This window comes from Archocentrus centrarchus, chromosome 2 (assembly GCF_007364275.1).
Source record: "Archocentrus centrarchus isolate MPI-CPG fArcCen1 chromosome 2, fArcCen1, whole genome shotgun sequence".
In the NCBI taxonomy this organism is placed as follows: Eukaryota; Metazoa; Chordata; class Actinopteri; order Cichliformes; family Cichlidae; genus Archocentrus; species Archocentrus centrarchus.
Genome location: NC_044347.1, coordinates 31362840 through 31385902, shown reverse-complemented (window position 1 = coordinate 31385902; position 23063 = coordinate 31362840). Strand labels below are relative to the sequence as shown.

General features: G+C 40.3%; 1 protein-coding gene across 5 annotated transcripts; it reads left to right on the top strand.

The window, feature by feature from the left end:
* The first annotated feature begins 1954 nt into the window (after nt 1–1954).
* On the top strand, nt 1955–5562 carry LOC115796236 (uncharacterized). 5 transcript variants are annotated; one of them, XM_030752556.1, is made up of 7 exons: nt 1955–2012; nt 3087–3180; nt 3302–3611; nt 3948–4006; nt 4214–4347; nt 4523–4659; nt 4912–5562. In XM_030752556.1, the coding sequence occupies exons 2-7, from the start codon at nt 3173–3175 to the stop codon at nt 5281–5283; spliced, it is 1020 nt and encodes a 339-aa protein (XP_030608416.1). In that variant the 5' UTR covers nt 1955–2012; nt 3087–3172; the 3' UTR covers nt 5284–5562. The 5 variants fall into 5 exon arrangements, with proteins under 5 accessions (XP_030608416.1, XP_030608442.1, XP_030608425.1 ...); XM_030752582.1 differs by lacking the exon at nt 1955–2012 and adding an exon at nt 2825–2963 and having other exon boundaries at nt 3279–3611; XM_030752565.1 differs by lacking the exon at nt 1955–2012 and having other exon boundaries at nt 2825–3180; nt 4523–4650.
* Nucleotides 5563–23063: the final 17501 nt, after the last annotated feature.

Genomic DNA, 23063 nt, shown 5'->3' with positions numbered 1-23063 from the left:
GTAATCCTCCTCTCATCACCCTGTCTTGTATGTTTCAAGATTTAAGTCAGTTCTTTGGTGTACATGGGTGTGTTCTTGGAATAGAATTACTCTTGTAATTTTTTTTGGTAAAAGCCATTTTATATCAAAAACTGCACAAAGGAAATCTTGGAAGATGAAAGGAAAAATGTAAGATATATAGTTACTAAGATAGACAGAGAAAAAGGTGTGTACTCAGAGCTGGGTGATAAAACGATAAAGATAATTACTGCAAAACAACATTTCTTCAATAGGAATATGAGATATGGTCAATATAAAGTTAATAAAGCTTGTTTTGTCCACAACATAAAAGGCCAATGACAAGTCAATTCAATTAATTATATATCACCAATTTATAACAACATCAACCTCAACGCACTTTATATTGTAAGGTAAAGACTACAATAATAACAATAAAAACCCAACAATCACACAACCCGAGCACTTGGTGACAGGTGGGAGGAAAAGTTCTCCTTTAACAGGAAGAAACCTCCAGCAGAACCAGGCTCAGGGAGGGGCAGTGAGTGAAGAAGAAACACTCAGTGTATCATGGGAACCCCCCCACAGCAGCCTAGTGCTATTGCAGCATAACTAATACCGCGTTTCCACTTGTACCTACTCAGCGCAACTCGAATCAACACGTTTGTAAGGTTTTACATTAGGTCCTGGTAACAGGTAACAGGTAACATGTACTTTTTTAGTACCCACTCAGCCGGGTACCAAGCAATCTGAGGTGATCTGAAAATGTGATGTTGAATGACAGCATGCCAATAATTGGCCTGGAAGTGTTGTCACTAGCTGAGTCATGAGAGTGACTCCTTCATCAGAATCAAAAGTGCCATTTTTAAAACCCAAGACTGAGGGAAATGGAGACACGCAAACCAACACTGTGGTCCAACAACGAGGTCCAGACGTTTCTGTGCTCAGAGGTACACAAGAAATGAGAAAGTCTATCAGGAGGTCTGGCTAATGGGCACGTTTGAGTCACACACATTACATCAAGTGACTTCTGCCGCATTAATAATCGACTCCACCCACATTGAGGTGGTACGCAATTGTAATGGAAACAAAACATAAACATGCTGAGTTGAGTTGCACTGAGTAGGTACTGCTGGAATGAAGGAAGGTTCAGGGTCACTCGATCCAGCCTGAATTATAAGCTTTATCAGAAAAGAAAGTTTTAAGCCTAATCTTAATCTTAAAAGTAAGATTAAGATTAATTAACATAGTTAACGTTTTTAAAGTAATTGAAGTAATGAATTAATTAAAGTGAGAGTAATCTTAATCTTAAAAATAGAGAGGGTGTCTGTCTCCTGAATCCAAGCTGGGAGCTGGTTCCACAGAAGAGGTGCCTGAAAGCTGAAGGCTCTGCCTCCCATTCTACTATAAATTCTGCCAATATGGGAGAAATCTGCTCTCTCTTTCCGATCCCTGTCAGTACTCTAGCTGCAGCGTTTTGGACCAGTTGAAGGTTTTTCGGGAAGCTCTTAGGACAGCCTGGTAGTAAGGAATTGCAGTAGTCCAGTCTATAAACACTACATACATGAACTAGTTTTTCAGCACCACTCTGAGAGTTTTAGAGATATTGCACAAATGCAAGAAAGCAGTCCTACATGTTTGAGTTAGAGCAGGTCATCTACACAGTAAAATCCTGAGTGTCAAATAAGCAGTGTCAGAACATGTAAACTCTATAAGAGTCAGTTCAACACCAGTGGGTGTAAAATGCCTCCTTATGTTCTGCAGTGTTGGTGTAAATATTCAGAGTTAAAACAGGTTTTTTAAAAATAACTCTTTACAGTGTAACTTGTCAAGCGTTAAAGGAAATGCACTCGGTTAGAGTTACTAAAACACTATAATGCAGTGTTAATGAAAATTCTCCAAACTGAGTGTAAAAAAGTACTCTGAAAAGCTCCGCCCCCTTGCACTTTGTGCCAGACCGAAGAGAATTTTATCGGCGCCATTTTCAACTTCTCCGCCTTGCTGGAAAAGTCTCGGTAAGTTTCCTCAATTTTTCATTTTTTTCCTGAATTTTCACTGTCGTTACACTCAAAGCAGCATATTAAAATAACATGGTTCTTCAGACAGAAAAAAATATGCTTTTCACGTGACAGATGTTTGAGGAGTTGTTAGCTAGCTTAAACCTTCAAAATGTTATCCTATATTTAGCATTAAATAAAGATGGCATTTTAGACATAAAATTGCATTAACGGGTCACTACGCTTCCAAACGTTGATAGGAACCTATAAAATATACTTCAGGGCTGATTTTGGGAATTGACTTCAGACACCTGCCTCGAGCTCCCCCGGGTTATGTTTTCAATTTGCCTCGGGGGAAACTCCTTCTGCGGGAGCTGCGGTTCCTCTGAAACAGCATGAAATGTATCGTCGGTGTTAATTAAATCTCAGCTATTTCTACTTTTTAATGGTATTCTATTAAAGTTATGCTTGTTACTATCAACGAACATGAAATCGTCCTCAGATGAATATCAAATGATCAACTACGTTTGTGGTTTGTTTAAAGTAATTCTTGAGTCAAAACAGTGTTTTAGTCGTTGATCGCCAGGCGCTGAGACGCCCTTGCACTGGGCTGAGAAAATCGGTTTACTTTCAGAATTCTGCTGTCACAGCATTTAGCAGACAGGAGCACACCCCGCGGACTCCACACCGGCTAGATCGCTGCTATTATTGCTGCTTGCTTCATACACACCTAAAGAGGCGGAGCCCTTACTGAGACGTGAGCTCAGGTGGAGCAAAAGGAGACGTTTTTCTAGCATCCAAAAGAAGCCCCCCCCCCCCCCCCCCCCCCCCCCCCGAACCACCCACTATTAAACGTTTACTGGGAAGCAGCTGGAAGTCCTCCATCAACCACCTGATCAGCAAGTGAAGAAAAGACAACTTTGTAGCTGCTTCATCCACCCTGTTTGTTTCACACAGGGAAAAACTGCTGTACGGAAGTTAAAATATGCAGATGAACTGTAATTCTTATCCAATTACTTCAGTAATCAATGGAATTATCGATAGAATACTTAATTACTAAAGTTGCAGCCCTAATTTAATTTGCTCCTTTAGGACAGCACCACCACAACATGTGAGAGAGATGTATGCTCAAGGCATGATTGAAAAGTTCCCAAACCTGCGTGATCCTTATTCCAAAAATGGATATGTAAGTATTAAATCCAATATCCAAGTTGTTTTAAATTCTTTATCTTTTGACCCAAATGCTGCCTTTCTAATAAAATAGCCTGTTAACCTATTTTAAAGGAAGATTTCTATTATGGTTAAAGTGGCTACTTAGCATGGAGGCTTAAAACCATCCAGAGGAAGAGCACCTTATCAGAGGGGAGAAGATCATCATGTCAGCTGACTGGGTGTGGACCAACAGCCAGAGGAGATGCTTCATTTAACCCTGAGGTGACCCTAAGAGAAGAGCCATATAAGGAAGCTAATTCCTTCATGAAATACTCTTCTGATGAGGCCGCCATCAGGAACAAAATGAAGATGATGTTTGATTACCGTTGCAAGATGGTCCTGGACGAAAACAGATCATCCAGCGTCTTGACTGAATTTCCTCGCTTCAGAGATGTCAGAGGCTTGGTAATTCAGCATTTTACACAAATAGCCTGTTGATGTACAATTGTGTGTTCATAAGTGAATTGACTTGTTCTCTAAAATGAAAACCTTCTAAAATAGCTATACATCTCATTTTGGGCAAACTCCACACTTTACTTTTGATGCTTTACCTAAGTAGGTTTGGTCAAAAAAATTAAATCAAAGAAGTTAGTTTCTGATCATGAGTTGATCACACAATCCAGTAAGATCTTTGTTTTTTAAATTAATAACCTCTTTAAACACACCTGCCCCTGAAATAAAGGCCTGGAGATGAATTGGCTTTGTGTTATATTGCAATAAGCTCTTTTTCCATATGTTTAGATTGATCAAGACTTCATTCTGGAATTTGGAGAAGATGTAGCTACCAGGTTTTTGGAGAGGTTAGTGCCAACGTTTTTTTTTCCCCCATAAACTGCAAACATTCGTTTTATATTGGAATACATTTGTTTTTATTTTACATAATTTTTCAACATGGTAGTGTATGGTTTGCAGTGATTATTTTCAATGTGTTTTTTATTATTTTTGATGAGTGTTGTACTTCTTGTCTTATTTTCTGTGCTCAATTAATAGAATGCCTTTTACTTTAGGTGGCCGACTGTTTTCAAGCATAAAGTGATCCAGCAGAGCAAGACTCTCCCTACCTCAACCGACCTTGAAGAAGTGATCTACTGTGCTGAAGGAGCTTCAAGTGAGGAGGAACTGGATGAGACCCTTACCTCTGGTAGTTTTATTCTGTAGGACTTAAACCTAAGTATTAATAGTAGCTGGAGGAATTGTAAAGAATTTTTTATTTAATTGAATTTTCTATTGGATTTCTTTATGTTTCGGCTTTAAAGGAATAGCCTTCTAATTTTTTTTCTTTATTTTCATGTTCTGTGTTATTTCTGTTCTCACAGGCTGGGACAGTGATCTGGCTTCCATCATTCTCCTGTTCCACCTGATTCCTCCTTCCTGTCAGGGTTACAAAAGACGTGGGAAGGTTTCTCCATCCCAGGATGAGGAGCACCATGTGGTCTTCCAGAAGGTTTGTAATGTATGTTAATTTTTGCAACAACTATTACCTGTTCCCTTTCTCCTCTTTTGCTATGATTCTTTTCATATATGAAATGGATTCTGTTTTAAAATTATATGGAACCAATTTCATTCCTTTTATTGCTATGTATTCTTCTATTTGGGGGCAGAGAGTGTTGGTTAGGTGTTGATTTGAACTTTGACAGGGAAAGCTTCTGGCAGTTTTTGACAGAAATTTTAAATCCCACTTATTTTTCCTTTTTTTCATACTTAGAGTGGAACAAGTGTCCAGGAACATGCTGATGCCATGAACTCCACTACGCAGCCCTACCCACTTGCTGTTGGGACAAAGAGGAGCACCATTCATGAGTTCTTCATTGTTCTGGACAAGCAGGTCGTACCATGCAAGTCAGCCAGCTCACTTGGAGCTTTTGATGAAATTTTTCACTTCGTATTTGGAACTGTTTATAATCAAATGCTCCACAACATGTACGTCTTGGAACTTGGAGAGTTAAAGGAAGGTGCTGAAATTGCTTCAGAACTTTGTAGTGAACACTCTCTCTCTCCATGTCAAACACAAAATTACTTTCAACTGGGGCTACAGAATTTCATCGGCAACAACATATTCCTAATTGGTCACTGGTAATCTAAAGATCTAATTTGAAAAGCTTTTGTGTAAAATTTTATGTGACCTTAAGAAAATGGGTGCTTTTAACTTTGTCACTGACCAATTGATATTTGTCGTTTGTTAAAAATGGCACTAATGTCAAGTTCTTCAAAAAATATGTATTTCTTAGATAAATGGATAAAGATGTTCCAGTCAATTCACATTGTCTTAGAAAAGTTTTTTCTTTCTAATCAAACTGAAAATGCAGAGAAGCCTTTAAGTGCATTTTATTTTTGTACTGAACTTAATAAATTAATAAGACAAGGAAGATGGGTTCTTTTTGTGCTACAAATATCTTTGGCTGTATGTCGTAAGAAATATTAACAATAGGTTTATAAAAACAGTATATAATTGTGTAAATTTTTTTGACACTGACTGAATTGGTTACAAATTAACACTGTTTAGAGTTAAATTTAATTAACAGTTAAATAGATCTTACACTTGTTAAGAAAAAATTGTAGGAGTTGATTTAGAATAACACTTAAAGTAGCAGTGTCATATTTAAATAACACTGTGAGTGTTATTTATGTCATAGAGTAAAAGTATATTAACAATGTGAGTGCTGATTAAATTTTACTCTATAGCTAAATTTAACTCTAATCAGAGTAAAATCAACTCTGAAAATGTAACACTGAGCTCAGTGTAATTTTAACACTGTACAGGGCGGGACCATATGTTCACTGGCTCAGTGTTAAAATTGACTCTTTTAGTGTTGCATTAACACTGCCCATTTTACTGTGTACTATTGGAAGGTTGGTGTACTGTATGAATGTGTGTGAATGTGGCTTGTAGTAAAAAGTTCTTTGAGTGCTCATTTAGAGTAGAAAATATAAATACCAGTTCATTTACCATCCTATCAAGTGCTATCTGATGAGTTGGCGTGACTCTGAGTATTAAAATAGTTGCAGTCTACATTCTAGTCTAGTACAGTTTCCAACTGTATTGGATGATACCGTTAGCTCACTGCTCCAATCAAGTAAGCCTTAACACTTTTAGCATCACTGCCTGGCCAATTAGCTTTAATATATACTCAGGCAGTGTTGCTAAAAATGTTAAGGCTCACTTTTCTATGTCATCTCCCAGGTTTTTAAAAGACAAGCAAAAATAAGTGTTTTATGTCCAAGGAGATGTGTTGGTTTTGAGTTCAGAGTAGCCATACTGAGTCACAGCTGCACATTCTCTGTATCTGTGTTTAGGGCAGTGAACACTGTTTACAACATTTGGATAGCTGTTTGAAGTGGAGCAGTGAGCTAACATGGACTGTATCATCCACTAGAGTTGGAAACTGTACCAGACTACTAGAATATAGAATGTAACTATTTTAATATATAATGATTTATCTAGGAATGAAGGCAACAAATGTAACAATTCAGCAGTGATGGTATAGTTACCTTGAAAAAGTAATCTGATTACTCCTTTAAAAAGTAACTTAGTTACTTTACTGATTACTTATTTTTAGAAGTAACTACTTTAGATTACAAGTTACTTTATTAGTTACATTCAACAGCTGCTGGTATTTGCCATAAAATGATCGCCTGTATTTAAACGGCTGTAAATGACTTGTTGACCTATAATCTGTGAAGCATATATCAAACATATCTCTCATGAATGATTTCAGGTCATTTTGAGAGAGAAACAGCATTTCTATCACAAGGTAGAAGCTGCACTCAGTTTTTGGCAAAGTTATTTTTATATATTTGTTTTCAAGGTAAAAACTGTCATTGACATTAAAAATGTCTTTTTAAACATAAATCTGGCTCAGAAAGCTGCAGAAATCACAACAAATATAATATCACAGATCTATAAAGATATTTGAAGTGACCAAAAAGCTCTGGATTGATTATAATGTAGGTACAATAACACAGACTCCTAAAGATTGTTGAAAAACAGGTTATTTCTGCACTTTATATATAAGCCCTTCATAAATCATGCTGACTGCACTCTATTTACCAATATAAGCAAAGACATTACACATAAAAACACAGAAATATCAGGATCACTTTATGACAGACGATCACTTTTTGGCACAAGACCAACAACACCCCCCTCTCCGCCTCAACACAAAACTGACAACCAGGAAATGAGAATGAGGGCGAGTCAGCCGTGTTTAAGGGCAGCATTTGCTCTGCTACATACTGTCCCACAGACTCACTCTGTAAGTGTGACTGCACCGTGACTCCAGATGTTTCTTCAAATCTGACGTAGTGTTTTTGAAGCTAGATAGCACTTTGTCACCAGCACAGAGTGCACAACTAACCTTGATGTTGTCATCTCTAGCTGACACAGACTCACAATACTGCCTGTATTTCAGCTAGAAAACCCACATCTCTCTCCTCCCTCCATTGTTTACATTTGTGTGTCTGTGTGCTATTATTGTCCTCATGATGAAAACGGGACACAATTGGTTTATCGGCCAGACGTCACTCCCTGCAAGAAGAAAGCAAAAATATATCTTTGTACTGAGGAAAATGACAAAAATAGTAACACAGTGACTTGGATAAGTTACTGTAATCTGATTACTGGACTGCAAATAGTAACGTGTTAGATTACTCGTTACCAAAAAAAAGTAGTCAGATTAGAGTAACGTGTTACTGACATCACTGCAATTCTGATGTAACAATAACACACAAATTCAACCACTGACAGTGGGAACAAATGATGTAGATCCATTTCTAGATCTCTGTGCTACTGAAAATAGCCAATGGGAGAGCAAAGTTCTGCAGGAGACCTACCAACAATAACTGACTTACACATAAAGATGCAGCCAGTGCATTTCCACATTAACCAGCATTCTACTACGACCAGCACAAGTTGACACATCTCAGTCAGCCTTCACATTGTTAGCATAGCAGCGTTAGTGGTAGCAGCTTTCTGTGGAAAAGGTTTCAAGACGCTGAAGCTTGGTGATATGGACTTAAAACTGTATCTTGAATTTTTTGCTTTGCACAGTTTGTTTACTGATGGTGCAAGATACTGAACCCCAGGTTGCTCTCCAGCACCAGCATTGAAGTGTGAATGTGTGTGAATAAAAACACTTAGCTTACATACAAATGTAAGTGCTTGTGTGAATGGGTGAATGCAAATATGTTGTATAAGCGCTTTGAGTGCTCAGTAAGAGTAGAAAAGCACTATATAAAAACTATTGTATTTACCATTTGATGATGTGGGCTAAATGTTGTAACTGGGGAAAAGTGGACTTTGACAGGTGGGATTTAATGACTCATCTGTGAACTCTGGTACATTTGTTTTCTTTGTCAGCCTGAGGACATGGGCAGCACGGTGGTGCAGTGAATAGCACTGTCAGAACTACATAACAGTGGATGTACACATCATGTGGATCACTTGATGTGTTATCTGATATTTTATACTGTGAAATGTTTTCTAAAGCAAACTGAATAATAATAATAGTTTGATGTATGAGAATACTACAGACCTGACTTGTGCAAGGCAGCCTGTGGTTTTCCATGGTCACTGTGAGGGATGCTCGTCTGAGTCACTGGCCAAATACCTTTATTATAATGGCTAGTTGTTGGAAAGCAGCTATTGTAGTGCATATGTTATAGATGTAAAATATATAACATATGTAACACAGCTGAATTAAGTACTAAATCCACAAACAGCAGTGTACCCTCAGGGCCAACTGACAGAAAGGAACAGAACATTACGAATGTCATTTGTTGCAGTCCCTTTAAAAAAGATTTCTCTTCTAGTTTTCCTATCTTCTCTTACATCGTCCTCCATCTCTGGGAGAAGTCTGGGGTAGCTGTGGCTTAGGAGGTAGAGTGGGTCGATTTCCCAGCTACTCCAGTCTGCATGTCAAAATAACCTTGGGCAACATACTAAACCCCAGGTTGGCCCTGATGCATCCACTGGAGTGTGAGTGTGAATGTTAGACAAAGCACTTAGGTATAGAGAAAAGTGTGTGTGTGTGTGTGTGTGTGTGTGTGTGTGTGTGTGTGTGTGTGTGTGTGTGTGTGTGTGTGTGTGTGTGTGAGAGTGATTGGGTGAATGAGGCTTGTAGTAAAAAGTGCGTTGAGTGCTCAGTTAGAGCAGTACAGTGCTATGTAAGTACCAGTACCAGTTGTAGATATTATCCCAGGTAAGTTTATTAAAGATAATCTCGGTTCACTGTAAACCCAGATTTTGATTCCACTTAAAAATATTGAGTTCATATTACTTAAAATTGCCTAGAATGTGAACATTACTTGTTAATACTGAGTAGACTGTACTTTTTGATGGTCTATCTTATTGTAATCATGTGTTTGAGTTCAAACAACTTAATATCAAGTTTTTCACCTGCTAAAGATCTAGTTTATACCAGTTTTAACAGACTGGCTTAATGTGCAGCTGCATGGTGGTGTGGTGGTTAGCACTGCTGCCTCACAGCTAGAATAGCTATCTGATAGTCTGGGTTCAATTCCACCTTAGCCCGGGACTCTTGCTGTGTGGAGTTTGTATGTTCTCCCTGTGTCTGTGTGGGTTTCCCACCACAATCTGAAGACATCCAGTTACTGGGGTTAGGTTAATTGGTCTCTCTAAATTGCCCACAGGTGTGAATGGTTGTCTGTGTCAGCCCTGCAACAGGCTGGTGACCTGTATGGGGTGTACCCTGCATCTTACTGCCCTGTCAGCTGGGATAGGCTCCAGCCCCCACCACCCCACACAACCATGAAAAGGAAAGGGGGGATTGATTGATCAAAAGACATTTTATTTTTTCATGAACTATAAAATATAAGTTTGGTCAATTAGAACATACAATTTAGTTCAATTGGAAATGGAGTAGTGCTTACTTAACAGGCTGAGGTAAATGAACTGTTTCATTACTTAAAAAATTTAAGGCAATGAGTTACCTTGGTTTTTTTAAGTAGATTCAACTTATCCGGGTTTACAGTGTTGGCTATTGGTATAAATAATCTTTTTTCCCCCTTTCATTTATTTTAAATAATAATGAAAAACAGAGAAACATTAATCCACTGAGACTAAACAACAATCTGCTCTTCACACTCAACACAGATGAACTGATTGCAGTGTTAGTCAGAGGTGTGTGTTCATGCTGAGTATGAGCTACAGCACAACATGATCTCCACTCCTTTGCTGAGCTCTTCAAATCTTCAGAGCACATTTTTAACTCATATGTGAAATGTGAAGGATGTAAGCAGGATACAAAATATGATGCCCTTTCTTAAGCAGTCCATTGTCATGATTATTTCAATTTTTGTAGGTATCTAGTAAGTGAATTACGATTATGCTGGTATTAAAAACAATCCACTGACACTGAATTTATGTCTCAGGTTTCATAACATCAGTTTGGATTATACAGATCTTGCATCTTTTCAAACCCTTGAGACGGACAGACTTTAAATATAGCATCTGCTGTCACTGGTGCAGAAACAACTAATGCCAGGGGGACTATATTGAAACAAAGAGTTTGCAGCCTTCCATTCATCTGTGTTCTTAACCATCCATCCATCCTTCCATTTGTTGCACTTATCCAGTTCAGGTTTGTGGGGTGTTGGAGTGTTTCCCTGCTGTAACCGGGCAAGAGGCAGCCTACACCTGGACAGGTCACCAGTCTATTGAAGGGCTAACACAGAAAGACAACGATTCATGCTCACATTCATACCATGCATCAAGCCATTCGTTTTCTTCTGTTTATCTGGGGGGGCATTCCCAGACCAACTGAGAGATATGATCTCTCCAGCGTGTCCTGGACCTCCTCCCAGTAGGACATGCCCAGAACACCTCACCTAAGAACTGCCCAGGAGGCATCCTAGTCAGATGCCTGAACCACCTCAACTGGTTCCTTTCGATGTGGAGGAGCAGAAGCTCTACTCTGAGCCCCTCCCAAATGGCTGCACTCCTCACCCTGTAGCTGAGGGAGAGGCCAGCCACCCTTTGGAGGAAGCTCATTTCCAAAGCTTGTATCTGTGATCTCTTTCTTCAGGTCACTACCATGACCATAGGTGAGGGGAAGGACGTAGATCGACCGGTAAATCAACAGCTTCACTTTTGTGTTCAGCTCCCTCTTCTCTGAAACAGACCAATGCAGCATCTGCATCACTGCAGCCACAGCCCCAGTCTGACTGTCTCTCGCTCCCTTCTCCCATCACTCATGAGCAAGATCCCGAGATACTCATCCCTGAACCCGAGTGGGCACTCCACCCTTTTCTGGTTCAGACTTAAACGTGCTAATTCTCATACCTCACACTTGTCTGCGAACCCCTCCAGTGCGAGCTGAAGGTCACCACCTGATAAAACCAACAGGACCACATCATCTGCAGAAGGCAGAGATCATATTCTGACGCCACCAAAGTACAAGCCTTCCACCAGTTGGCTACGCCTAGAAATTCTGTCCATAAAAATTAAGCCCTGGTGGAATCCAACACCCACAGGAAATGAGGCCAGCTTTTTGCCGGCAACACAGCCCAAGCTCTCACTGCGGTTGTACAGGGACTGAATGGCAAATAACAACAGGGAAGAAACCCCATGCTCCCGCAGCACCCCCCACAGGATACCCCAAAGAATGTGGTCGAATGTCTTCACCAAGTCCACAAAACACATGTAGACTGGATGGGCAAACTCTCACCCACACTCCCACATGAGGTTAAAGAGCTGGTCCAGCGTTCCAAGACCAGGACGAAAACCGCGTTGTTCCTCTTGATTCTGAGGTTCAACTAAAGCATGAGCTCTCCTTTCCAGCACCCTGCTATAGATCTTCCTGGGGAGCCTGAGGAGTGTGATCCCCTAATAGTTGGAGCACACCCGCTGGTCTCCCTTCTTAAAGAAAGATGGGGACCACCAGCCCGGTCTGCCAATCCAGTGGCACTGCACAGGTCTCCATGCGACATTGCAGAGGCATGCCAACCAAGACAGCCCTACAACATCCAGAGCCTTCAGGAACTCAGGGCGAATTGCGTCCACCCCAGGGGCCCTGCCACCCCTCAGTGACCTCACCCCCAGTGATGGGCGAGTCGTCCCCCTTGTCCCCAGACTCTGCTTCCACTACAGAAGGCATATCAGTAGGACTAGGGGGTCCTTGAAGTTTTCCCCTCCTGAGTCACCTGACGGCTTTGCCAGAATTGCTTCGAGGCAGACCAAAAGTCTTTTTCCATGGCCTCACAGAATTCCCCCCCACACCCAAGTTTTTGCTTCAGCCTCTGCCTGAGCCCAAATAATGCTTGCCTGTCAGCTGCCTCTGGAGTCCCACAGGCTAACCAAGCCCGATAGGACTCCTTCTTCAGCTTGATGGCTCCCTTCACCTCGCCATAGTGGGGTTACCACTATGGAGGGTACCAACCACCTGCAGCCGCAGCTCTGAGCAGCAGCCTCAACAAAGGAGGTGTAAAACATGGTCCATTTGGACTCAGTGTCCTCAGCGTCCCTTGGAATGCTGTTGAAGTTCTACCAGAGGTGGGAATTGAAGATCCTGTGGACTGGGGCCTCTGTCAGGCTTTCCCAGCACACCCTCACAACACGTTTAGGTGTACTAGGTCTGTCCAGCATCCTCCCCAGCCATCTGATCCAACTCACCACCAGGTGGTGATCAGTTGAGAGCTCAGCTCCTCTCTTCAGTGAGTGTCCAGAACATACAGATACAGCCACTTAAAATTGTCAGCCAGTCTTTGACAGGACCTTGGTGGGTCTGTGGCCGATCTGTGGCCAAAACAAGATTCTCTGCTTGTGACGTGGACGATGCAACCACAAGTAGGAACGCTCCTAAGCAGCATTTAGGAAAACTGGTGGTAATGTCTTGTGTATCCACCAGGAGGAGCAGTGATAATGGAAGTGCATTCATTTACAGCCCGCTATGCTGTATGTTCATGCATTGGGTATTTCCTCAGGGGTTCTATAATTCTAACAGAAGCATAATGTTGAACCTCTCTGTAGCAAATCTACTGATATTTGCTTGCAGCCAATAAAGTAGAGGCTGTGCACACCAAACAAGCTGACTTATGAACATAAAGCATAAAATGGTTATTTGAATGGACTGTTAATTATTTTAAACAAAAAATAAGAAATTAAAACATGAGTGGATTATTGCTGGGTTTTGTCAGTGAACGGTGCATTTAGATATGAAACGACAGAGAGCAGCAAGATTGCACAACAATGCTGTGTGTGCATCTGTAGCTGCTCTAAAGAAATATGACAGACATATATAGGGCTCTGCTCTAAACATTTAGGGTGAAGACTCACTGAAAAGCTACTTGGGGGGAGGGACCCAAAGATTTGGCCCTTACAGCTACAGGAATAATCCCACTGCTGACGCGGCGGCTTTCCAAATAAATGAACAGTCACAGCGGCAGCGATTTCAGTCATGCTGTTTACTTTCAGCATTTCTCGATGTACTGAGGTGTCTGTCACTAAACTTCATTTATCTCCTCTGTGATTCATTTGAATTCTCTGCTTCACTTTCAGACACAGATTCTGCAGAAGTGTCCAGCTGACTCTTGCAGTATTTATTTATTCATTAATATGTGCAGACATGACTTCCAGCTGATGGGATGATCTTACAGTATAAGTTAAGATATGCCTGTTTAGTTTATTTGGGTCAGTCAGAAAACTGTTTCCAGGCTGCATTCATGAAAACTCAGACACTCAGACCATTCTTGTTAACTTGGGGCAATAGTGAGAGCACGGACTCTACTCAGGAGAAACTGTTGGTTTCAACAGCAAAAAATAAGCCAACAAAAATTAAATCCCACGCTGCTTCAGTAATGTTGAAGCCTCTGGGAGGCCAGTTGTGTGTTTTTCTATCCAGACATGCTTTTACTGCATTGTCAGTGTGTTTGGGACTTTTCTGTGCTGATAAATGATTTTTGACAGGATCTCAGCACCACTGAAACCTGCTGACCTGCAGCCCCAAACCTGCACTGTGTGTTACAGACAGCTGTAGATGCTCACTGTCGTGCTTCCCTCCTGAGCTCCTCCATACACATCAATGATAATTTAGACAATTTGTGTTAATCACTCTATAAATTTCTTTGTCAAGAGGATCTCTAAAAAGGCTCCTCTTATTTTTATTTTGTTTTTATGTACTCTTTATTTGTTTATTACTGATATTGGTATAATACAGTTCACCTGTACCAGAGCTCACAGGAAGAGAAGCCACTTTAAAATTGACAGTAGGTGAAAGTCCAGCTTCTCCTCTGCAAAATATAAAGAAATGAATGTGGCTCAAGACTTTTGCACAACAATAAAGTTTAAAGAAATTTATAGCATAAATCAATATGTTAAACTGTAACCTGACAAAATAGGTTCTCCCAATATCAGACATAACCTCCACATCTGCTTTTGGATCTGTAGTATGAGGAACGTTGTGTGCAAACATGTATTTATTGTATTAAATATAAATGTATGAACAAAGAAATGTTTGCTGGGAAGAGTTTTGGTGATTTGTAAAATGTCCGAATGTCCAAACTGACTAAAGTTTTATCTATTTATTTTAGTTTTTAATATTTCAGCAGGAGAGAATATTTAAGCTTAAAACCTCTGAAAATAATGTGAAACTTTACAAAGTGAAGAAAGTGCCATCTCCTGGTGACACTGCAGTTGAGTCAGAGGGGGTGTTTAAAATAGATACGCCCCCAGGGAAGGAGGGGGGACTCCCAGTGGGTGGTAACTGGCTGGGAGTGGCCATTTTAAGTAACTGTATCTGTATTGCTGCAGAATTGATGATACAATTACAAAATCAATCACTGACATGCGACCTAGGGTGTCCTGGTGAGCAGGCAGCAAGCCGAGGGGATGCAAGGATGCTCACCCCCAGCCTGCTGCCTCTCACCGAGGGCAACTCCAGACCTGAACGCAGTCCAGCCCCTCTCCAGGAGACTCGTCCCAGTCTCCTGGAGTCCCTAGAAAAGATTGAAAATAAGTCGATCGTAGAGACATGTTAACTATAATGTAACTATAATTATAATCACAGGTGTCTTCTAACTTCTAATCAGTTAGTCTGTCAGCGTCATAAAAAATGAGAGTGGAATTTACCAAAACGCATGTGGGAGAACGTCCTTTGGACAGACGAGACTAAACTGGAGCTTTGTGGCGACTCACGTCAGCTCCCAAACATGAACAAAGACCAGAAGGCTGCACCTGCTGTGGAACACGGAGGAGGCTCGGTCATGTTCTGGGGCCGCTTTGCTGCATCTGCCACAGGGTGTCTTCAGCCTGCGCAGCTACAATGGACTCTCAGGACTATCGAGGCATTCTGGACAGAAATGTGCCGCTCGGTGAGCTCAGTCACAGCTCCTCCAACAAGATAATGATCCTACTGAACACCTGTGGAAGGAGCTGAAACCCTTCAAACCTGAGACAGCTGGAGCAGTTTGATCAGTGCACCAGAACACCTGTGGACAGGTGCAGGAGTCTCAATGACAGTTACACAAATCACTTCAAAAGGTTGTGCAACAAGATATTAAGGCTATGTTCACACTGCAGCCTGAAGTGACCCAATTCTGATTTTTTGTGAAATCAGATTTTTTTTGTGTGGTCGTTCACGTTTCCAAATATATGCAACTTGGATGTGATCTGTGTGTGAACAGCAGACGAACCTGAAAGTGTCCCGCATGCGCAGTAGAGGACACGATAACGTCACATGTAGCGAGTGTGCTCAATGTTTGCAGAAGTCACACGTTTTCCTTCCCGCGTCCGCATAACAGGACGCAGAATAGTGACGTTTGTCGAGTATCAGTGATGTGCAGGTTGGATAAATGCAACCTGGCCGTACAGACACAGGTCGTATTTGAAAAGATTGGATACATATTGGATTTAGGACCACATATCCAAGTGGCCTGGGTCGCATTTGAAAAAATCGGATCTGTGTTGTTCAGACTGGCATGAAAAGATCGGATACAGGTCGCATGAGGGCGAAAAAATCGGCTTTGGGTCACTTCAGCCCTTACGAAAATCCACTATGGTTAACTATGGTGTTTATGCAGTATAAAAACCATAGTTAACCATAGTGGATTTTCATAAGGGAGGCTGCAGTGTGAACATAGCCTAAGTTAAGGGTGCCATCATTTTTGTCCAGGCCAGTTACGTTAGTTTGTTTTTCTGTTGACCCACAATTCAAAAGAAGCATCTGATTTTCACGAGTTGAATTTTGTCAGTTTCTGGTTATTTCAGTGACCATTGTGTGTTTTTCCTTCTTTAACAGAAGGACACCAACAATTTTTTTTCCACCTCTGTATCAAATCTGCTGCAGGCTGTGGTCAAACTGGGTTATACAATATTAGTTCTGTCAGGATAACACGAGTCAAAATCAGAGACTGTAATCATTTAAATTTGTCAGCTCGACTCTTCTGGGACCGCCCTCTCGCTATCTGCATGCATATATGAAAGCTTAAAGCAGGGATAGCAGCTTCAGACGCCCTCACAGAACACAGCAGTCATCAATGATAGCACACAAAAAAGTCAGAAATAGCATGAATAGCATGAAACAGAGGCGGGTGGTGGGCAAAAACAGCTTACTGAGGGACTATCACCTGTGCGCAGGCTGAAGCAGCTTAAATAGTACACCCGATATGAGATTTGCCAATAACATCCACAGTGGGGTATCAGTGGAGTCCTCAGTTAATTTGAAGTGGCACTGAGATCGTCTGATTTGGCACAATTTTTAGATGAGTTTGACTTCATCTCCTGCCAGAAACAAATCAAACTACTAAATAGTATTTCTAGTGTTCATAATTTTGCATAAACACTTAATCCAGTGTTGTCACATAGTTGCCACCATTCTCTGTAGGTAGTAGTGGAGGGATTAAGAAGAGAGCATCTACTGAGAGCTGTGTGTGGAACCATGAGTGTTGTGTATTGTAGTCACTGTCTGTGGGCCTCCCTGGTTATCAAGATCAGCACATGTGACATTGTTATTGGCAGTCCCTGCTCACCATGCCTACCCCTGTGAATGGCAGTTAATGCTAACAGTGAGCAGCGAGCATGTGGTTATGCTGTTAAATTCTTCTTGGCTTCCTGGCTTTACTACAGCTCCAGAACATGAAGTCTCAAATCTGTCTTTTTAAACTGATACTGGATGTGCAAAAAGAATAAATAAAAAAATCAAACTTGATTGGGCCTAAGCAGCACATTGAGTCAAATAATTTAATAAAAATAAAAAAATCTCCTTTAATAAAAATCTCCTTTGAACTTTCAATCCTACATTTCTATGAATCTTGTTTGCAATCACTATTAGATGTGTTTGTGTGTTTGATGACTATAAAGGCTTCTGATTCTGATTTACCCCATTAGTGAACAGGCTCTGAACGACACAGAAATATAATAACACATGGATTTTAAGTAGTTCAGACAGGTGTTGGAAGTCATAGGCACGTGGATCCATTAAATTATAAATGAGTCGATTTCATCTGGCCAGGTCCCAGATTATTTTAAACAGGCATGCATCCAGCCTCTTTTAGAGAAAACAGGTTCAGACTCAATAGAACTCTTTGAATCACATTTTAATGAGTGCAGATGGGCATTTTTACTGTCCTTATTTTATTAGACCTGACTACAGTATTTGATACAACACTAACCCGGGTGCAATGACAAATAACTGTATTACTTCTGGTGCTGTGTGAGTGGCAGCCTGTTGCAGTGGCTCTTGTAGTTTCTTGTGGGTTTTTTTTTTTTTGTGTGTTTCTGTTTTTTCGTAGTTGTTTATTCATATTTGTGGAAATAAAAAATATTAATAATTTCTGTATCAATTTGCTTTATTGCTGGATCAATAAAATATCTATCTATCTATCTATCTATCTATCTATCTATCTATCTATCTATCTATCTATCTATCTATCTGTGTTCTCAGTTTTATCTCTAAAGGTGACATATTCTTATATCTAAATCCTTATGCACACCCGCATTCCCCAGTTAGATTACTGTAACATCAATAAATGATGCATATATACATTGTTAGGGTTAGGGGTATGTATCGTTTAGACATCTAGCCATGCATCATATTGTCCTACTGCTGTGTTTTCAGTGCAAAACTCAGCAGTAGGACTAGCCACAAACACTGAACCCAGGCACGCATCACTCCAGTGGAAATGCACCAACTATGAACTGGCAACACACACTCATAGATCCCTTTGCATCTGAAACACTGTGCCAGAAGCAAAGTGAGCTTGCAAGCCTAAAATAGCTGGAGTTGAAGCCTACATGGGCTCCACAATGCACTAGAACAAAAATGTAAACACGGGTAAAGTAATGTTTGGCTTCACTGAGAGTATTCACAACTAAACCTTTGTCTTTAGTGATTTTGTGCACTGCAAGAGACATGAAGTAAAAGGTGAGCTGAGCTGAGCTGAAGAGCCAAGCACAAACGATGTGCAACAGTCCAGCCTGTTTTTAGTTTAGATACAATACCAATATGGCTGTGAGTATTCAGCCAAGCACCAGAGTTAAATTACTAAACTGTGAAGATTTTGAAGTCTGGGGGAGTTTTTAGTTTTTCTTTATTTAAATCTGTGATTCTTGGTTTTCTTGGGGTTTAAATTGTTTCTTGTACTGACAGGGACTAGAAAGAGAGAGCAGATTTCTCCCATAGCTTCTCTTCATTGGCTCCCTGTTAAATCTAGAATTAAATTTAAAATCCTTCTCCTCACATAAGTGGTCTTGAATAATCAGGCACCATCTTATCTCAGAGACCTCATAGTCCCATATCACCCCAACAGAGCACTTCGCTCTCAGACTGATGGCTTACTTGTGGTTCCTAGGATACTTAAGAGTAGAATGGGAGGCAGAGCCTTCAGCTTTCAGGCCCCTCTTCTGTGGAACCAGCTTCCAGCTTGGATTCAGGAGACAGACACCCTCTCTATTTTTAAGATTAGGCTTAAAATTTTCCTTTATGATCAAGCTTATAGTTAGGGCTGGATCAGGTGACCCTGAACCCTCCCTTAGTTATGCTGCTATAGGCCTAGTCTGCTGGGGGGTTCCCATAATGCACTGTTTCTCATTCACCTTATTTATACCCCACTCTGTATTTAATCATTAGTTATATTAATCTCTGGCTCTCTTCCACAGTGTGTCTTTTGTCACAATCGGTCTCAGCAGATGACCCCCCCCCTCCCACTGTTGCCAAGTGCTGCTCATAGGGGGTCGTTTTGACTGTTGGGTTTTCTCTGTATTATTGTAGGTTTTTTACCCACAATACAAAGCGCCTTGAGGCAAATATTTGTTGTGATTTAGTGCTATATAAATAAAATTGAATTGAATTGAATTGAATTGTACTTTTGTTCCTTAGTGCATCACTTCTGTTATCTTCCACTCTGTGTTCCGTTCTGTTTGGTTATTTTTCCCCATTTTATTTTCCTGTCTTGTGTGTTCAGTATTTAGTTGTCTTTCATGATTAGTTTCAGCTGTGTCCTCTTTACCTCATTACCTCTTTTATTTATTGTCTTTTCGTTTGTCTTTGTCTAGTCGTCCTACAAAGCTGTGCTGTTCCTAGTAGTTTTCCCAGTGATCCCTTGTGACCTCTGGATTTTGTTACCTGTTTCTGGACTGTAAGTTACTTAGTCATTGCACATAAACACTTATGTTCCACGTCCATTTACTGCATTCTGCATTTGGGTTCTCAATTAACCACCACACCTCACACAGCTAAACAAAAATAACAACAGTCCAGGATAAAAACAAAGAAAAAATGTTTCAAATGCATCTGTATTAATAATCTAATTTATTTGCACGTGTCATTTTGGTTCATAGTGAGTCACTGGCTGCTGCAAATTACTGACACTGACGATCATGCTCGTTTCTTCTTTTTCCTTATTGTGTACTTGAGCGGAGCTGACAAGAGACAGGTAAAGGAAATGAGATTTAATTGTATTGACAACAACAAACAACATTACTATAAATACAAAAGTTTCTCACCTAGTAAGAATCCAAGCCAAAATCTTTTAGCATCTATCTTCAAATATCAAATCAATTGAATACCACGTCTCAAATATCAGGTTGAGTCATTTCAAAGGTGATCCTCTTTTATGGATAGTCCATGTTCACGGCATACAGAAGGTTAAAGAGACACACAAAGGCAGTAACGAGGCGAGGTAAGTCGTACAGCACGACAGTCCTCTCCCAGACAAAGGTCATGTCTAGCATGAGGTGGCAGCATCACACCTTCAAGGACTGTGAGGATGGCAGCATCACGTCTGGTCACTGTTCTGAGGAAACACAGATGTGGGATTAAACTCCATGAGAAACAACATTCCAGCTGACTCTAACTAATGTTGTGCTACACTCACAACCCAGATGGAAATTTTAAAAAATAAAGTAAAAAGTATGACACAGTTTGTCAAAACTAAGTTGTAGGCGTTAGAAAATGTTTTTGTTTTTTTTTGTTGAGCAGCTGCTGCAGGTTAGCTGTTGCCCTCCTGCAGAAAATGGGACAATAAAGTCGCACAACTCTTCAATTATACCACCAAAAGTATCCTAAGAGCAAAAAAGCTGCACTGCACATCTCAGAGCACAAAATGAAGTCTTCCACTTAATGTAAGATATGTAATGTGTGAAATGATTAGCATTGGTAATGAGCTGTTCAGTTTTTCTACACTTACTATTAATTCCTGAATTCTTCATGAGGGACTTTGTGTTATATCATCCAGGGTTTTGCTTCCATGGGATACAATATTTAATGTCTAAAAAGTCTGAAAATAAAAATGCAATTAAAAAACCTAATTAACCTTAATTTTACAAACTAAAATTTCTGATCCAGATATCAATTGCCACCTACTACTAATACTAATACACTCACAGCTGTCTAACTATTTTTTGCTGTAAATGTTTTTCTATGTTTATCTGTTGACAACAATATTCATTCTGTCCTAATAACTGCCAGGCTACGGAGCATTTAATATGTTCAAAGCTTGGGAGGTCATGGCTCCTTACTCCACTGACCATAGCAGGAGCTGAATACTAGATATTTCACAGTGAAGATGGAACATTTTCCTCAGCCTATTTATGCTTTTAGCTTTGACCAAATTTGAACAATTTTGTCACCTGATCATCAAGTTTGTCTCGAGGATCTTTCATCTCCTCCTCCAAAGCTCCCTTTTCTAGCCCAGTGCAGTTCCAGCAGGGGAAGCACATACTTCCCCAGGAGGTCTCTGATTGGTGAGCAGATAACACAGGCAACACAATTAACAAATCTATGCAATTTTGTTGTAGCATAAGGTAAGCATAAGGTCAATTTTTGTTACAGAAAGTTCCTGGATAGCAGTCCTGTTATATGGCCACGTTCACACAATAACATTTTCAGTGGAAACTGTGTAGCTTTACCATTTTTGATTTCAAAAAGTAACCAAAACTCTGTAAATCTCCATTTACAGAGAAACACAGGACACTGAAAACCACTGCCAGACCACAAGTTGGTGGTTTGGATACAGGAGTCGTAACCATAGTTCATATGTGCCAGTACCCCCGTTTTCAAAAAGTTTCATTTTCACGTCGTTCTCGTGTAAACGGGAGGCCGAAATGCATCAAAACTTTACCATTTTCATCTGAAAACATTCTTGTATAAACAGGGCCTATATTACTAACAGCAAAAAGTTCAGTGAGGCTAATTCAATTCATTATATAGCACCAAATAACAACAGTCACCTCAAAGTGCTTTATATTGTAGTTAAAGACCCTACAATAATACAGAGAAAACCCAACATTCAAAACGACCCCCTATGAGCAGCACTTGGTGACAGTGGGAAGGAAAAACTCCCTTTTAATAGAAAAAAGACATGCTGTGGAAGAGAGCCAAAGATTAATAATAACTAATGATTAAATACAGAGTGGAGTATAAACAAAGTTAATAAGGTGAATAAAAGAGAATCACAGTGCATCATGGGAACTCCTCAGCAGCCTAGGCCTATAACAGCATAACTAAGGGAGGGTTTAGGGTCACCTGATCCAGCCCTAACTATAAGCTTGATCAAAAAAGAAAGAGAGAGCTAGAAAGAGAGTCTAGATTTAACAGGGAGCCAATGAAGAGAAGCCAATATGGGAGAAATCTGCTCTCTCTTTCTAGTCCCTGTCAGTACTCTAGCTGCAGCATTTTGGATCAGCTGAAGGCTTTTCAGGGAGCTTTTAGGACAGCCTGATAATAATGAATTACAATAGTCCAGTCTAGAAGTAATAAATGCATGGATTAGCTTTTCAGCATCACTCTGAGAAAGGATGTTTCTAATTTTAGAAATATTGCACAAATGCAAAAAAGCGGTCCTACATATTTGTTTAATATGTGCATTGAAGGACATATCCTGGTCAAAAATGACTCCAAGATTTCTCACAGTGTTACTGGAGGCCAAAGTAATGCCATCCAGAGTAAGTATCTGGTTAGACACCATGTTTCTAAGATTTGTGGGGCCGAGAACAAGAATTTCAGTTTGATCTGAATTTAGAAGCAGGAAATTAGAGGTCATCCAGGTCTTAATGTCTTTAAGACATTCCTGCAGTTTAACTAATTGATGTGTGTCATCTGGCTTCATTGATAGGTAAAGCTGAGTATCATCTGCATAACAATGAAAATTGATGCAATTCTTTCTAATAATACTGCCTAAGGGAAGCATGTATAATGTAAATAGAATTGGTCCTAGCACAGAACAGAGTTGTCAACTTAACACCACAAGACTCTTTCGTCCCTGTCAACATTTGAGTACAGTGGGGAGTGTAGTACTAATTTAGTAACCAGTCTCTTCCACACTTGATGTGCACAATGTCGTGTTATATTTTTTTGCATGTGTACCCTTATGTGTGTTTACATTTTGCATGATAGCGGTGGCAAGATC

Coding starts and splice junctions, on each gene's coding strand:
- LOC115796236 (XM_030752556.1), top strand. Junction 3,612..3,947: donor TCAGAGATGTCAGAGGCTTG/GTAATTCAGCAT, acceptor CCATATGTTTAG/ATTGATCAAGACTTCATTCT. Junction 4,348..4,522: donor GGATGAGACCCTTACCTCTG/GTAGTTTTATTC, acceptor CTGTTCTCACAG/GCTGGGACAGTGATCTGGCT.